The sequence below is a fragment of the Pleurodeles waltl genome, chromosome 8 (genome assembly GCF_031143425.1).
Source record: "Pleurodeles waltl isolate 20211129_DDA chromosome 8, aPleWal1.hap1.20221129, whole genome shotgun sequence".
Lineage (NCBI taxonomy): Eukaryota > Metazoa > Chordata > Amphibia > Caudata > Salamandridae > Pleurodeles > Pleurodeles waltl.
Genome location: NC_090447.1, coordinates 1,181,929,139 through 1,181,947,933, shown reverse-complemented (window position 1 = coordinate 1,181,947,933; position 18,795 = coordinate 1,181,929,139). Strand labels below are relative to the sequence as shown.

Here is an 18,795-nt window from a genome sequence, read left to right as displayed (position 1 = left end):
GTCCTGGTTCTGACGCTCCTCTATAGCCAATTAAAAGGCTAGTACTACGGTACTGAACTAATAAAGGCACGGCCCTAGGTAAGTTCCCAGAGTACAATCATGTTGCTAGGACAAGCTGAAAGATAAGGGAGAAAGAAATCGACTCGATCCAGAGGAATTAACAAGTTTGAATAGTCACAGCTATCACCGGCATTGACATACCAGAGCCAGAATGGGCGACTTGAGAGTCACACATCGATTTAAATGAAGTAAGGTGCAAACTCAGTTGCGGATTCACTGGTGCTGTTGTTCAAGAAGGTTGTGTCTGAGGTGTGAAGTGTCAGAGCCATACACTTCAAGTGATAGTAGGGAGGAACCATCATATACCAGAAGGTATACTCACTAACTGCTCCACGATGTAGTAGGTGTTTAGTGAGTGGCCAATCTGCTAGATTTGTTCATTTTATATATTTTAAGTATTTTTCATGTCAGATTAGTTGTTTTCTGCTTAGTACCGTTTGTTAGTATCTAGTATAGACAGACTCAAATGTCTTTGTTCCTGAGAAAATTGTAATAATCTGTTTTATTTTATCCGTTGTTACTGCTGTTTTTAACTCTGGATGCATTATCCAGTGCCTAATCGGGAATTATTTGTGTATCTTGTTTTCGAGTATACCAATTTCCTTTTTTCAAGGATAGAAAAATTGCTTTCTTCCTTCAAAACAGCTTTTACCCTGTTATTAAACTTTCCACACTTTTGCCAGTGTAATTGCTCCTTCTGCTGGAGAGGATTCCACATTATATGGTTTTGGTGTTCATGTGGATGGGTAAGTGGGAAGGCCTTCCTCATTTCCACTTATGTCCCAAATGTCGAACTGCAAGTGATGTGACTGGAAATATGTTGTTCAGAAAATCCTTATTTGCCTTTCAGATAATGCCTGACAATGCACTTCCCACAAATGTTGCAACAATCTGGGCTCAGTACTTTCCATTTCCTCTAAGACCATGCTACTATAATTGTGAGGTGGGTGCCTCTTTGTTACTCTGTAGTATCTGGGAAAGCTAACCCTCTCTGTGTCATAGTGCTTTCAAAATTACAACTGGCACCCCTTACTTTCTATCCTTCCACATACATTTATATAGGTAAGTCTGTACCATATTAAGAGGTGATTTATATATTTTAACTGGAAATAAGACATCACAACGTTATCCCTGTGAAGGTCACTCAAACGATCTGTGATCGAATGAGTAAATATTGTACTGACCTTGTTGCCTGTTTGAAAGGAGTGATTCAGCACTCTTTTCTTCTCTTGTATAACTCAAAATTATAAATGAGCATGCCAAAATGAATGAATGAGACCTCTCAAAGAAGTCGTAAAACACCTGGCTTGAGAAGAATTTATTTGCTGCTGGTTGGCAATAGGATATCCTTAAAAGTAGATACTTTGGTCCTTAAAGGTATCAAATAAATCCCCCAACCGCCACCACGACATACGTTATAGTTTGTTGTTGCAGATTCCTTGTAGAGTTGTGATATTTGCCAATAAGAGCTTGCTGGTCATTCATAAAATTAAAGAAATGGCAGATTGTTACAGGAGGTTGGTGTTGGATGCTGGAGTGCATTTCCAATGGACCTTGGCTTGAAACCCAATTTTAGAGAAAACAGCCTTTTTTATGGGCGAGCGCAAAGCCTCAGTCCATAAAGTAATCTCTTTGGGCTTCAGACCACGCCCAGGTCACGTCAGTCTCTTTCATTGGTTTCTGGGCTTGCTCTTTAAAATCTGCTTGCTTTCATTTGTGAAAGGCATGCATACGTCATGCCTTTTCCGGTGTTTAGCCCATTTACACAGCACCGGTAAAGTGCCAAAAACATAGGAGGCTCGATGTTTTGAGCCTGGGGTCCGGACTACTTTATCTGTTAATTTTCCCTGCAGCGCGATAGCCCTGGGGTTTTACATAGCGCAGTCGCGCTCAGTTTTTCTGTTTTCGATTCTACATTTTACATAGCGCGATTGCGCTGTGTTTTTTTTTTTCTTTTCTTTTAATTTGTGTGGCAAGAAAAGTTAGGTTAGGAGTTTACAACGCAAATAGCTCCAACTCGTGCAAATGCGAGCCCTGTTGCATTGAAAATGCTTGTTATACTTGCAGCTGAGTAGGCTGTGCTTGGATTACTGTCCTATTTTTTTAAGCGCCAAAAAAGACAAGACAAGTATGCCTTCCACATACTGATTTAAAGCCATACACCCCCTTCAACCTTTCATTCTCCAACTCCGAAGTAATATTTTAGGTCGGAGGTTAAGTCTCTAACTCCAAGTAATACTTTGCGGTTTGGAGTTACGTCAGTGACACCATAACATTGTCCACAAAAAATGAGAGGTTACTTCTATGTGCTAAAATCTGAGAACTTTGATTCTTTTTTTGGTCAGAACAAAGAAAACCAAAAGGAGAGTGTTCTTTCATATGTTCCTGCTGATCTACAGGCACTATGTCCCGGTGGAGTAGAGTCCATGTTTCTCTATCCTAGTGTTTGTACAACACTGCCCAGTTGGTGCATGTCTGTGTAAGTGTACTTGCTGTCCTTGTTTTATTGTCCTGGTTTCCCAGTCACAACATCTATAGATCCCTGTTCCAATGTCCTTGTGTCCTTCACTGCGTGTTATATATCAGCATTACCCTTGTGTCTGTCTCTGTCTTGTTCTCCGGATACTTGTCCATATCTCACTTTTACAATGTCCGTTTCCATGCTCTAATATCCAAACATTACCAGCCCTGTTTTTGGTGTATTCTTAATCCTTGTCTCCCTTTCCAGCTGTTAACCAGGTCTCCTCGTACTGTTACCTTTGCCATAGTGTCTGCCTCGTGCTGCCACAAAATCTGTGTTTCCTTTTAGCAATATCTTTGTCTCCAAGAACCAGTGTTTAGATCTCTCTACCCCAGTTTTGCTGCTTTCCTGCCCCTCTGTCTGTGTTTTGTTGGTCCGATGTTTGATTGTCCCTTCCCCTTTGTCGTTGTCTTTCTTTCTTTATGTTTGCCCATCTTTTTCCCAGAATCTATGCATCTCTACCACAGTGTCTGTGCATTCCTGCCCCAGTGTTCATCTCCCTATCTCATTGTCTATGTTCCCTTTTTTCCATTGACAATGTACCCCAGTGGGTATATTCAGGGCTAATGTCAGCAACCTGTCCTCCCATGTATTTGCTTGTTGTTCCAGTGGCATCTAGAAATGTTACTGCCGTCTGCATGAAAAGGCCTTGATATCCAGACACTTCGTCAAGCTAATTTTTGATAATTGTCTCCTGAATGAGACTTTATATAAGAAGCACATGTGTTAGAACGGTGCAGTGAGTGACTGGGTTGCCATCTGTTTTAGGGGTTGGTATTATGCCGGTGAGTGTGAGAACCAAGCATTTTAAATGAACAGGTAACATGTGAGAGATTGAGGGGGAGAGGAGGGGTGGGAGCCAAATGAAGCAAAAATTAGATGTAAGCGTTGGCAGACGAGGAAGAGCAAGGTGAGATTAGTAGGTGAAGTATCCAAGTGACTTATGGGAACATGGCATTGCCAGTGAAGAGACATGGAGCACATAAAAGTGCAAAAGTTATAAGTGAAAGTGGAAAAACTAAGACGAAGAAACAAATTACATTTTAAAGGGAATCACATATAAAAAAATAAAAATGGCCAAGTGAAGTAAACCATTCGAAGTCCATTTCAGTTGAAACAGGCAAAACCAGCGGCCAGGACCCCAACAGATGATTTTATGGCATCGAACTGCACCCGTCAACTCCAATTAGATTCAAATTTCTACAAAGTCAGACTTCCCCTACAGGCCCTCTTGTGTCTTTTTTGTTCCTATTTTAGAAACACCATATGATCAGCATAAAAAAGTGAGGCACTTGTTTCGATTATATTTCTTGTATTCCGAGACCTGTCACTTAACCAACGCGTACCAGTCCTGCTTTGCTCTCTGTTCAGGACTATCATTGATCAGGAGGAAAGAACAGAAAATGTACTAATTTGAGAAAGCCATGCTGGGATGTAAGGAGTTGGGGTAAAGTCTGTGCACTACCATGGCGATGCATGCTCAATTCCAAGCAGTTTTTTGTTCGGTGCAAGGGGCACCATTCCCCTCTGACTAGGAGAGCAGGTGTAGTCCATGAATCTTGAGGAGAGTATACAATAAGAATACTATTCTCTGCAAAAACTATGCCCCACCCTGTAGTATTTGTGTTGTTAGACCATCTTCTCTTTCGCAGTATCATTAACATCTGGCTCTACAAGCTGTAATGGGAATTGCCATTGACATCTTCTGCGTCCAGTGTCAACGCTAGCCTAGGGATAGCGCTATATTACCACACGCAGGCCTAAGCAGTGCTTTGTAATCAGTGCTGTATTCCAAAAGTATTCCAAAATTCCAAAAGCTGGTCTTGGCAGGGCTTTATAATTAGTGTTATATTACCACATGCAGGTCTAGGCAGCTCATTTATAATTAGCACTATATTACCACACACAGGTGTTGGTGTGTTGTACCGGAAAGATTTTCTCCCCGCTTCAGGTTCAGAAACCACAAATGCGCTGGTGCGACACCATAGCTATTCTCACCAATTGAGGTCAACTAGATCTTTGGACTTGGCGAACAGTGTAGTAGTCAGAAACATTCAATCACAAATCAATGACATAATCCATAAACAATTCTAGACACCATGAACAATTAAACACTAAATCAGACTCCATATTGAATAAACTTTCAAATCTTTATTAAATCCCAAAATCAATGTCACGTATATGGTGCCCCATAATTCAAATGTGCACATTTGACAACTCCTGTTATTTTCTCTGTTAGGCTTTAAACGTAGGTTAATTAATCACCAAATTCAATGCCCCTCATATATTATTATATTTGATCTGTCTCAATCTCTCCTCTGACTGCAATCCATGTGCTCACAAAATAACTTTTCTCATTTACACTGAGACAAAATCAAAACCTTGTAGTTTGATAATGCATAGATCTAGGTTTGCTGTTATTGTCAATTCTCTTAATCGTCTGATAAGTGTCTCTCATATTCTCCATTTCCATTTCTTCCCTCCTCTGTTTATTCTTTACTTTTTCAGAAATTGTAAGCTTTTTAAAATCCAACTGCACAAATTATGCACCCTTGTCACAATCAATAAAGTTTTCAGGATCTTTTTCACAAGACTGTTTTCCAAGTTTCCAAACCAAGATCCTACTTTCACGAATCCTTCACCTATTGAGTCCCAAACATTTGTCTGCTTCAGATCATTTGTCATTTCTCAGAGTCGTCAAATTAGATCAGCATCTCCTTATCTCCCTGCTGTTATCGGGAATGTAAGTGCAGCAGTGCTCCGCCTTCTTTTGATAAAAGGATGTCTAACACAAGGCAAATCTGCAAAATCATAGACCTTTCTGCAACTATTTCTGTGTCCATATGAAACCTGAAAAATGAGTTGATGACTTATCTACAATCGTTGATAACTTCCTTCTCTTTATTCCTTTGCACTGATGGAATAAAAGCTATGAAAATATCTCCAGTAATCTCTGAACTACTTGCTCCTCTTTTAAATTTCATTTTAGGTCTTTCAATGCCTGCTGAAATGTTACTATTGTTCAATTGATAGAGTTTCAGAAAAAAACTCTCCTAAATAGAATGTACCATTCCAGCATTTAGATAAGAATGTACCATTCCAGCATTTAGACAACTTGTAATAAATTCTTATCACAGATGTGATAGACACCAGGTACAGCGGGGTCTTGTCCATTTAGCATAAAATGCCATTAATTCTTAAACAGAAACACGTCTGCATTCACTCGTTCCTACAAACTTATTGTCCGTTTTTTACTACAGCCTATATATACAAAGCTTCCCTACATGTTGCCAATCTAAAGCTAAGCACCCTTGTGTATCAGGTGTGTTGTGAACTGTTTTTATCTTGGAAACTATAACCTTATCTATCTTTTCTTTCATTGCTTTTCTTCTGTCATCTACTTAATTAACAAGCTCCTTTTCTACCTGTGTAAGAAGACCTGTTAAGTTATTCCGGTGTGCATATGTTTTGCCAAAAGTAAGTGTAGGCTCAAAGAATCCTCCTACTATACCTATGTTCCTATCCTTTACAATACTGCTCAAACGCTAATTAATGGGAATAAAATAGAAAACAAAATCATAGTTAGAATAGAAATACTGAATGTACTCTTCAATGTACATACTTGTTAATGATAAACTACAGTTAATGCCATAATTTAGTGGTAAGCTATGATATGTGATCCCTTCTTGAACTTACGAAGGGATTTGTGTACAGCATAACAATCACGCACATTCATTGTGTCCACATACTCATACAGCAAGCTATAATAAACATTGGAAGACAAATCTCCCTTTGTGTCACCCAAATGAAGCAATCCCTCATCCTTTTAGATCTTCTGCTGCTAGGATAATGTCATTCTCTGCACTGGAATTGCTGTACTTTTCACGTCTACTTTCATTGAAACGCTCATTCCTGCAATTAATAAAATACACACAATCATACCTACTATTATGAAACCAATGCATACATACATTTACTGTGTTTGCCCTGTCCAGGGTTCATAGCTTCTGTAGAATCAGAGGAGAAAAGTAAAAAGAAAAAAAATGTAAGAGCAAAATCAAAAACAAAGCGGCTTTTCAAAGTCGTTGCACTATTTACAGCAGTTCTCGATCTTCAAGAAAGTGCTTCGAGATTCCAAAAAAAAAACTCTCAAAAAAGTTCAATGTTCGTTCATTTCAATAGAACACAGTCTGATGATCGCTTATGGTCACTTCCAGAGTGTAATGTCCTTGTTGATCAATTAGCAAGGTTATTTCAAAACTCAGTTCAAATGCAATTTCAAGTTCCAGAATGTTCAACTGAATGCTCACGGTCAAAACAAAAGGCCTTAACTCATTCTCCTATCCATTTGTGACGAGATAGATCCATTCAGGTCAAGAGTATCTTCAACTCGGCACTGTTTTCCTTTTCGTTCTCCTTACAGCACCATCTTCATCTTCACTCTGTTTTAACTCTTCAACTGCCTCTGTTATTGATGGGAGTTTATCAGCAACCAATTCATGTGCAGTTTCAGGCTATTTATCTCCTTTCACAGTTCTCTTTTCGGGCACAACTGCTTTCACCATGTTTGCTGTACTGGCAGGAAACAGTTGACTTTGCTCTCCTGCACTATTATCTGAATGCAGACTGCATGCACCTTCACCACTTTGCACGATTTCTGCTTCAGCCACTGGTTCCGTCCTCACTGCTTGGTCAAGCTGAACCCCTTCTTCTTCAGCATTTGCTCTTGCAGGATCAGACTCTGTGTTTTCAAGAGGACCTGGAACTTTGCGTATATGGCTTGCGTCGACCTAGCACACTTCACAGCTGTTGTCATCACCAATATAACTTGAAACAGTGCTTTCCACCTTGGGTCTTGGCAAGTCTTCCTGGCATGCTTCTTAATTAAAATCCACTCAACAGCTTTCAAACTGTGACACTGTTCTTGAGCCGTTTGAACTTTTGCTGCTTCAACTTGATGACGCAAAGAGCGAACTATATCAGCTAGCCCTTTGCAATAATCCAGCACTAAGTCATCTGTTATGTTCACAAGGGCATTTGCAGGTACTGCTGGTAATCTCATTGCATGATCCAGAAGAATCTCATGGGGAGACGGTCCTGTCTTCCTGTCAGGGGTGCTACGCATGCTCATCAGGACAAGAGGCAAAGCATTAGGCCATTTCAACGCTGTCAATCAATCAGTCAAACTTTCAGTGTTCCATTCATTTGTTCCACCAATCCAGATGCCTCTGGTCTGTAACTGAAGAGCAATTGTTGCTCAATGTTCAGTGCTGTACACAACAACTTTATGATCTGATTATTAAAATTAATTCCTCGATTTGATTCCAAAGAAGTCGGGAACCCATACATTTCATTAACATCATTTGAATTATCAACATATACTGGCAATAGTGTGGCAGGTTTTGAGACTGCACACCTCTTAACAGTTATGTTGGCTGACCCTAGGAACAATAACTCTTAACTGGTAAGATGGGCATTGGTCAAATTTTGGGGTTTAGACCTGTTCAAAAGTACTTCAACTGAATGTGGGACATAAACAGTTAAAGGGTGTCCCATCACAATGCCTTTGCATTGACTTATGATTACACCAGCGCCAGCCACTGCCTTTAAGCAGCCAGGCAAAGCAGCAGCGACAAGATCCAATGTGGTGGAAACATATGCCACTGACATGTTTGTTCCTCCTTGCAACTGCATCAAAACAGAAAGAGCACAACCATCACGTTCATGACAAAACAGTGCAAAACCTTTCGTGTAATCAGGCATTCCCAAAGCTAGAGCTCTGCACAAACTCTCTCAACTCAGTGAAAGCTTTCATGCATTCTTCATTGAAGGGGACTGGGTCTATGACTTATTTGTGTGCCAACTTCCGCAATGGTTTGGAAATTACTGAAAAATGTTGGATCCATTGGTGACAGTGGCTCACCATGCCCAACAACATTCTGACATCTCTATGTGTAACTTGGGGATTAATTTGCATAATTGCTGCAACTCTTTCTTGGGACACTTTCCTCGCACCTTTCCCAACTTGGTGACCCAAATACTTTACTTCTTTCTGGCAATACTGTAACTTAGTAGGGGAAATCTTGTGTCTGTTTTCACCCAAATGATTCCATAATTCTATGGCATCTTGTCTGCAAGCTTCATGTGTATTTGCCGCAACCATTAGATCATCAATGTACTGCAGTAACGCAGACTGAAATGGCATGTTCAAAGACTCCAAGTTCTTCTTCAGAATCTGATTTAAAATGGACGGAGATTCAGAAAACTCTTGTGGATTACGGTACCATGAATTCACACGGTTACCAAATCGGAACGAAAAAAGGAATTGACTATCCTGAGAAAAACGCTTTTGACAAATCGATAACTCTAAACCATTCTGCTTCACATGGAATCTGAAATAAAGTCACTGCTGGATTTGGCACTACGGGACAACAGAATACCACAATTTCATTTACCTTTCTAAAATCCTCAACTATGTGGTATTTCTCACTTAGCTTTTGCAGTCCCATAATTGGTGAATTACATGGGCTGTCCATCACTTCTTTTAACACTCCCAGTCCAACAAAATCTGCAATTACTGGGGCACTACCTTCAATTACTTCTGGAGTCATGTTATATTGTGCTGTCCTGGGGAAAACTGCACTTGGCTTTACAGTCACTTTGAATGGTTAAAAACCTCAAATAAGTCCAATATCTTTCCTAGAGAGATCCCCAGCTCTCAGTGTTACTGTCGCCTGTGATTCATCAGGTAGGTCTTTAACTGTCATGGCAGGAAACAATGTAATGAGAGGATACATCTCATCAGTTTGACTGGAAGTCTCATCATTGCTATTGGTTTGAATTGCTATCCCTTCATGTGTTCAAGTGAGGTAACATTTTACTTTGCATAGAAATTCTCTTCCTAACAGACTCACAGGACTTGAGCCGCAAACTACGAATCAATGCAGACCCTTAAATGTTCCTATTTTAACTGGAGTGGACTCTGCAATGGGGTTTACCAAAATCCGGTTTGCTTCTCCTTAAACCTGAACTGTCGTTCCAGAAAGGGGCACATTAGGGATTTCTGCAGATCTAACAGTGGAACGAGTTGCTCCAGTGTCAACCAAGAATGAAACATCATGACGCATGACACGCGCATTCACATAAGGACCACGCTGATCTACCTCCAATGAGGCAGCCAACACACATTCTTCCTCTTCTGGACTCTCACTCATGTATTGTTTACTCATTTAATCATTGCTGAACTCAATCAATGGGGATTGTATGATTAGCTGATTTACATTCACGTTTGTTCTTTGTTTCACATTCTGATGAGGAACCACTGCCTGTTGCTGTGCCATTGGAACTTGTGGTATCTGCATTTGCTGTGGGGCTTGAATTTGCCGTTGGGGAAATTGTACTTGTTGCTGGGGAACCTGCATTTGTACTGCTCCAGTAGGAACATTCATGGTTTGATTTCAGGGCCATTTAACCCTTTTATTTTTTAAACTGATTGTTATCAACCATCTGTGCAACACCACCACCTTGCACCAAATTATTTTCGTTACTAAAGGGACACTCCTGTTTCCAGTGTCCAATGTTGCCGCACGCATGACAATGAAGCATTTTCTTCATGTTCTGACCATCGCCCTATTTGCATTTGGATCTATTCGAATTCCAGAACCTCTTCCCCTGAATTGAGGCACCATATTTCCCTGCTGCTTTGTTCCCTGCATTTCTCCTACATTCATAATTTCTTGCAGATCTGGCATACCTGCTGCTTGGGCAAACTTGAGTTGCATCACCATTGCCTTTTCCCTTAATCTTTTCTGCTTTAACTCAATTGCAACACTACAGTATTTTGCCTAATGCAAAACTTCATCAGTCTGCTTTCCATCCCAGCAAATCAAATGATTCTGAATCATATTGCTAATTTCAGGCTTCAACCCTTGAACGAATCTAAAACAAAATTGATCATGTCTCTCGGCTCAATTATCTCTGTGCCAGTGTATTGCATGAACGCTTGCAACAATCTCTCATTGTAAGCATGAACAGACTCTTTTTTTTCCTGAGATGTTCTCTCAATTCTTTCCCAGTCAATATTGTTAGGGGAAACTCTAGTTTTCAGAAGCTCAGTCACCTTATTCTAGGTCTTAATCACCTCCTCAGATGGCACCCCTATTACTGCATCTCTTGGTGGCTCACGTGTTGGCCAATCAACACTCCTCTTGCACTCAACCCACAAATCTGCTGGAACCACAATTTCAGACAGAGTGTTTAAGTCTTCCCACAAACACTTAGCAAGTGTGACAAACCTCTCTGTTTGCTAGTACCAATCCACTTGTTTCTCCCTCAACTTTGGGTAATCATTTTATGTTACTTCTGCTCGATGGGACTTGAGCAAAATTCCCTCCAGGAATATCTCTCCTTGGCATCATTTTTACAGCTCCTTCAGCCTGCTGTATAGCATTTGAAGATGCAGTCGGCTTTTCCTTCTGATCTCTTTTCTTTGCCCATCTGCCTTCCCATTTATCTAATGCTTCCCATGCTTGAATACTCGGAATCAACTCCTTAATGTGAATTTTCATTCCAGGTGATCTCATGTTCACAGTGTCTCTCGACTCGAATTCTAATCTGTTTGGATTTATTCATCTTGATTCCATATTTCTCTGCCAGATTTATTAATTTCTCATAAACCTATCCTGCTCGAAGAGTAACATCCTTGCACATGAAGCACGATTCATTTTCATTGTAAGAATCTACTCTGTCTAATTCAAATGTTCCCTCAATTATCTCATTTAATTCCAATTTTAATCGGGCCAAGTTCAATATCTTTTCTCCCTCAGACATGTTTCCTGGAACTGATGCTCTACTCACGTTGTCTAACCATTCAGTCGGTTGTTGGGCTGTCAGTCCTTGTAAACTAATGTTACTTCCATTGTCTTGGGGAAGAAAGTGTGGTACATTGCCTAGGGCTCTCATAGCCTGCTCCTCAGATAATACAGATGAACCTGTAGAGCATGGGGGAGCCTATGACATCAATCAGTGGACCTACTCTATCATATATCTGGTTTTAACCAAAATAATTCATAGGGGTCATGGCTGGCACAGTAGTGCTCAGTCTCTGCGTTCCTGCAAAAGTTCCAAAAGGTGAATTAATTGCCGATACTGGACTTGGAATCTGGGGACTACACATTATTAGTCTGGGCATACAGTGGGACTACTGGACCTATTGTTACAGGAACTGTCAATGCATGCGGTCCTGACAAATTCCTTTGACTTGGCGGGAACATCAATCCTTTACTTTGGCCAGTTAACACTGTACCAAAAGCTTGATTTGACTGATTCGGGGCAACATTCTGTGGTGTCGTTACTAGGGACAGATATTGTGCAGGTGTCTGTACACTAGGCATGGACTCAAACTAAATCATTACTGCATTCTTAATGGGCTGTGGCATAACTGGAACTGGGACATTCTGAACTGTATTAACAAGTGTAACTGTTAGATAAACTGCTGGCACCTTTGCAACATTAGCAGTAAGCACATTTGGAATTATCTGAACATGGCTTTGTGCAGCTGAGGCTGTGGCAACATTCAGGATTATATTCTGGCTTACAGATGTGACTGCATTATATGGTGGTGGATGATTTTGCAACAGCTGAGTTATAACTTCATCCTCTGAATCACTTGCAACACCTGCTACCAGTTTTTTTTCACCCAATATCTGTTCAGTATCTTCCTCAGATTTCTTTTTGGCTTTAGATTTACCACTTCCATCTCCTTCATGTGTAATTGCTGGAAATACCTTCTCTGCATGTAATGTATTTGCTCTCCACATTCTCTGCTCTGCATCCCATCTAGCTTCCACTAGCGTCTTTTCTGCTTCCCTCATTCTCATTTCAAATTTCTGAGCCTCTTTTTGTATTGCAACTAGTTTCCAAATAGCAAGTGCTTCAAATTGTGCAGGTCTAGGAAGGGGCTTTGATTCGTACAACACCCTCCTCACATTCTCCAATATTCTCAAATTATTGGTTCTGTACCAGGAGAAAGCTAAAGTACTCTCCTTCTCAGTTATTTTGCACCATTGATTTACCCAAAGACATGGAGAAACTCCTCTCTCCTCCATTACCTGGAATGCTGATTTACCCTCAAGTGGAGTAAGCTCACCCTCTTTAGTTGGAGTAAAAACATCTCTCAATGCGCTCCTTAAAGCTTAGAAAAACTTAATTTTTACACAAATCTAATTCACAAACACAAAATCTACAAAAGCAAGAGGTAATTTCCAATTCCACAATCCTTTTCACAAGCTGTTCTCAACCTGTTGCAGCACAGTCTTGTCCACCAATCTGTGGGCAGCTTTTCTCACCAACCGACCTATCCCAGTGCGGAACAAATGGTGTCACACTTACTTCGCTCATCAACTGTGACTCACTTCAGAGCCATCTCATACACTTCTCACACAAAACCTAAATGCAAATATTGCGAGCACAAAAACAAAACCTGTCTGCTCACTACGAGTAGGACTCAAACACTTTAAAAGTTGTACGGAACTTTCGACTGTGGCCTTTCGCACAAACAGCTATTCTTCCGGTTATGGCTTTCTCACAAACACAAGTAAGATTTGACCTGCAAATCTGACACTGATTGGTACAGATTCACCCTGCGCACTCAGGATCCACCTATTACTAAACAACAACAACACAAACTCACTGAATCTACTGGTATTGTCAACAGCGCTCAATCGACCAACTCCTCACAATAAGCAATAAATTAACCAAGTGTCCCCATACACTTAAATAGTACTCGGGAGTCTTAAGCCTCGCAGGACCCGTAAACAACAACCACATGGGCAAATTTGTTTTAGCACAAAGTGCAACATTCACTTGCAGTACGCCAACTCCCTACTCTCTTACCTGGAGTATGCAAACTCCCTACTCACTTCAGACATCACACTTCATTGTGATTTATTCAAAGCACTGCAAGCACAAACCCCACTCAAAACACGTATCGTACACTTGTAACTCAATGCTGGAATTTCATCAATCCTCACACTACACCAAGAACAACTCACAATGTGGGCAAATTCTGATTCTCCTCCTCACAAGACAAAACCATAACTCTGCTACCAAAACTGTTGCTGCATTGTACCAGAAAGATTTTCTCCCCGCTTCGGGTTCAGAAACCACAAACGTGCTGGTGAGGCACCATCACTATTCTCACCTATTGAGGTTGTCTAGGTCTTTGGAATTGGCAAAGTGTAGTAGTCCGAATCATTCAATCACAAATCAATGACATAATCCATAAACAATTCTAGACACCATGAACAATTTAACTCTAAATCAAACTCCAAACTGAATAAAGGTTCAAAGCTTTATTACAATCCCAAAATCAATGTCACATATATGGTGCGCAAAAAAAGTTATAAACATACATGAAAACCATAAGCTAACCGAAACGTCTGAAAAGATTTAACCTACTAAACTTCAATACTCTTAAACACTCCAAAAGAATAATATAGATTAGCAACAGCACAATATGCCCATTATCATTAGTTTTCAAATCAGATGATGGTGACATCAGTAAATCATCAAAATACAGTTTTTACCATTCAGAATTTCTTAGTTCAGGGCTGGACCATTCCTATCACAAACATACATTTTGACATGCATGTGTGGCAACGGACTAACACATGCGGGCAAAAATAAAACCAAAATAAATAATTTGGAAAAATCATCTAACTAGAACAACTCACTATAAAAATACGCTGGTGTAATTAACTGAAAAGGACACAAAAAAACATTTAGCTATAACTCTCTTCATGGGACAGCAGTCATCCTTAGTCAGGCAGAACGGTCACTTTCTTCTGATGTCATTTAGCAGCAGCATCAGGACAGTGCAGAACACAGGCTGCACATAGGACAGATCAGCAATTCAGAATTAGTTGGGCTTATTAGTACTGAAGCACATATCACAATACGGAAATTAAGACTAAGATGAGAAAACACTTCAGGGAACTTAAAGAAAACAAAGGGTGACCGCAGACTTGAGCAAGAATAGATGGACGCCAGCAGAGTTCTGGACAACTTCGAGGCAGGAGTGAACTATCTTCAAGTATCAAAGTCTCTTACTAATAACCACAACCCTCTTAATTGATCCTTCAGGTGGGCTAACTTCACACAGTTCCAACAAAATATCACATTACCTAATAATTTGCAACATCAGGATCTTCTCTCATGGTACACTAAATGAACAAATACATTTTCATGAGAATCATACGTTTCCTGTCTTGACAGCTAGAACAAATAATGCAACATTGTTAGTGACAAACATGTTCCTTCGCCTTCAGTACAATAGGACATTCAACATCACATTAGCAACCTAGGAAAATAATTCATGTCAGAGGGGACAGAATAAACAGCTGGTTTTCCAGTACTGCTGCAAAATGAATATTTTCAAGCCTAGTGAAGCTAATAAAGCCTAAATGCACATTAAAACAATTAATACATTAATAAACTTATTGTGCACCTTACAATTATAATCAAATATGCAAAACAAATTATTTTATTGCAACATATTTGACATGTTGGAACAGTTTTAAACCTATTTTTCTGCACACATGTAACTCACAATAATAAAATTTATTTAATCAACATAAGTATGATTAATTCATATTCATTTAATACTTTCAATTCTTAATGTCCATTTTAATAAGAAAACTCTTAACATTAACTCATTTTAGTACTTCATTTAATATGAATGTAAAGTCTGTCAGGTTAAAACATATTTCTTTATACAACTGGCGGCCACATGGTCCACCAGAATTCAAACGTGCACATTTTACAACTCATGTTATTTTCTTTGTTAGGCTTTAAATGTAGGTTGATCACCATATGCTAACTTATATGCCACTATTATATTATTAAATTTGATCTCTCTCACAGGTCTAGGCAACACATTTATAGTTGACGCTATATTACCACGTGCAGGCCTAGGCAGTGCTTTATAATTAGTGCTATATTACCACACGCAGGTCTAAGCAGCATATTTATATTTGGCGCTATGTTACCACACACAGGCCTAGGCAGCACATTTATAACTAGCACTATATTACCACACGCAGGTCTAGGCAGCATAATTAGGTCTAGGCAGCATAATTATAATTAGCATTATATTACTACACGTAGGTGTAGGCAGCACATTTATAATTAGCGCCGTATTATCACACGCAGGCCTAGGCAGTGCTTTATAATTAGTGCTATATTACCACACGCAGGTCTAGGCACCACTCTTATAATTAGCACTATATTACCACAAACTGATCTAGGCAGTGCTTTGTAACTAGGACTATATTACTACACGCAGGTCTAGACACCAGGTTTTTAATTAGCGGTATATTATCAGAGCGGGTCTAGGCTGCAGGTTTATAATTAGCGCTATACTATCACACGCACGTCTAGGCAGCACATTTATAATTAGCGCTACAGTACCACATGCAGGTCTAGGCAGCACGTTTATAATTAGTGCTATATTACCACAAGCTGATCTAGGCAGTGCTTTATAACTAGGGCTTTATTACCACACTCAGGTCTACGCTGCAGGTTTATAAATAGTTCTATATTACCGCACGCAGGTCTAGGCAGTGCTTTCATAATTAGCTCTATAATACAACAGGCAGGTCTAAGCAGTGCTTTATAATTAGCGCTATATTACCACAAGCTGGTCTAGGAGGTGCTTTATAATTAGCACTATTTTACCACTCAGGTCTAGGCAGCACATTTATAATTAGCACTTAGTACCACACACAGATCTAGGCAGCAGGTTTATTTAGAGTGCTATATTACCACACGTAGGTCAAGGCAACACTTTTATAATTAGTGCCATATTACCACATGTTGATCTAGGCAGCGCTTTATAACTAGGGCTATATTATTACCACATGAAGGTCGAGGCAGGAGGTTTATTGTTAGTGCTGTATTACCACACGCAGATCTAAGCAGTGCTTTATAACTAGCGCTCTGTTACCACATGCAAGTCTAGGCAGCACATTTCGAATTAGTGCTAAAGTACCACACGCAGGTCTAAGCAGTGATTTATAACTAGCGCTATATTACCACATGTAGGTCTAGGCAGCACGTTTATAATGAGTGCTATAGTACCACCGTGCTGGTGTAGACAGTGCTTTATAATTAGAGTTATATTACCACAGTGCTGGTGTAGGTAGTCCGTTTACTGGCAAACACAGCATAACATTATGTTGAGTATTTTCTGCCGGAAAGGAATTAATTGTGCACACGTTGACACAGCTGACTGTTACTTGTAACCAAACAATTCAGTTTCCTAAATTAAAATTTAAGATGAGGAAACATATGCACATAATAACTGCGCACGCAGCTCTTTGAACCTTATTTGTAAGTTGCGTGTTACTTTCCGCTGATCAGGTATCACTAATGTGGCCCTAGCATTTCAATTAGCAGGGGCTGTAGGCAGATGGTAGGCGCATGAGGGAAGAGTTAAACAGTCGCACGCGGAAAGATTACTGAAGTATGATCACTCTGTTTGATGAGGCATACAGCAAAGACATTGTTCCGGATTAGGAGTAAATAGGCATATCTTTTATAAACCGCTTTGGTGCGGCAGTATTTGGCTTGCGTTTACATCCACATGAATAGAGGGAAAAATAGGACATATTATTTTGAACTGGTCGATTATCTTTTATGGTTTGGCATGAAGCGCTTTTGCTTAACAATGTGACTTTACTTGTTTAGCAAGATAGTCTGGTAATGCAGTATTTGAATTAAAAATAAAACAGTATTTAACATGTGATGCATACCAGCAGTGTGTATATGAAGCGTTGAGCCTTTTACTCTACAGGTGTCAACATCAGATATATTTGCTACCGATGACAACTATGCTAAAAGCAATTCTACTGAGATAGCATGTTTTTTTGGTCACTAAAATGTAATGTTGTAACTTCTGAAGTATTGTGTGCAGTTGTGGTTTTTTTTTTTAGTTCATCTTTTCCAACTTTAAACGCCTTTGAGGCAGTACTAAAGTGAATGAATTATTACTTTAAACCTGATGTAGTCCAGTCACACTTATAAAACTAGGACTATATATTTTCCACTATGTAAATCTCAAGACACTTTCTGTTTTCTTTCTGGTTACAGGGGGATCTCCATATTTAGCCACAAAAATAAATGAAGCCAAGGACATACTCGAATCCACCACTAACCAGTGACCTTGGATGACGTTTCCATCACACCAAGAAACAATTGTTTGTTTCTTTGGCGAACATAACCTATTTAAATGTTTTATTAAACCCAGTTCACCACTTCGGTGCCTATTTATGCAAATGAACAGAAAAGACCATAAAATGCAGTTTTAAATATGTGACTAGGAATAGTTGTACTGTGTTTATGATTTAAAATTCTTTGCCACAGCTCTAGGTGCAGGTTTTTGCCTGCATTGTCTCACTTTTACAGAAGGCAATAGAATTTTGTTAGAAGATTGGTTAAGTTTATCGCTAAATGTATTAAACTGCAGACGTATGTGATTAAACTTGGTATTCTGCAAAAGTACAAACCAAGGTTCGCGAAGCACACATTCATGGTAATACATTTGAACATTGTTTAATATGATATGTATTTGACTTCGTAAAGTCGTGAAGATATATTTATTAATAGTTTGTCCATATATTCTGTTGGAACAACAACATTCTGCTGATCATGACAATAAAAGGATATACAGTAAAAATCGTTCAAGCATTTCATGCCATAGAGATACTGAACAAGCAGGGGCGGCTGGTGTTCAGGAGCGTGAGGGGCGCTTCCCTGCTGAAAATGGGGAGGAGGGGAAGGAAACTAGAGTATCCTATCTCATGATAAATCAGCTTAGATAGTGTTTTTTTTTTTTTTGGGGACAAGGTGTTAGTGGTAGGTTTGGAGAGCCTTGTGCATGTGTCGAGCGAAGAAACTCCTCACACTGCTGGCACGTGCCAGGGCTGTGACATCACATTGATGGGCGTGGGAAGGTTCAGCAGTAGGGATTAGGCACATATTTAGGCGTTTAATCTGTGGCCCAGGGCGGGATCAGAAAATCCCCATTGTAGTAAAGGGCCAGGACAGAGCAGGCCGATGCGGAAAATGAATGAGTAGGTGGTAATCACTTAAATGTGGGCTCCTCCTTTCACTCTGGCCCTCTGGTGGTTTGGGTTTTGATGCTAAGGAGCAGGCTG

At 39.8% G+C, this 18,795-nt stretch overlaps 1 protein-coding gene across 1 annotated transcript in view; it reads left to right on the top strand.

Moving 5' to 3' along the window:
• Window positions 1-18,314, top strand: part of DNAJC15 (DnaJ heat shock protein family (Hsp40) member C15) — a 158,271-nt gene extending 139,957 nt beyond the window's left edge. The window contains exon 6 of the mRNA XM_069205420.1: window positions 17,729-18,314. Coding sequence (XP_069061521.1) covers window positions 17,729-17,799 — 71 coding nt within the window. The 3' untranslated portion in view covers window positions 17,800-18,314. The remainder of the gene's footprint in view (window positions 1-17,728) is intronic.
• Window positions 18,315-18,795: the final 481 nt, after the last annotated feature.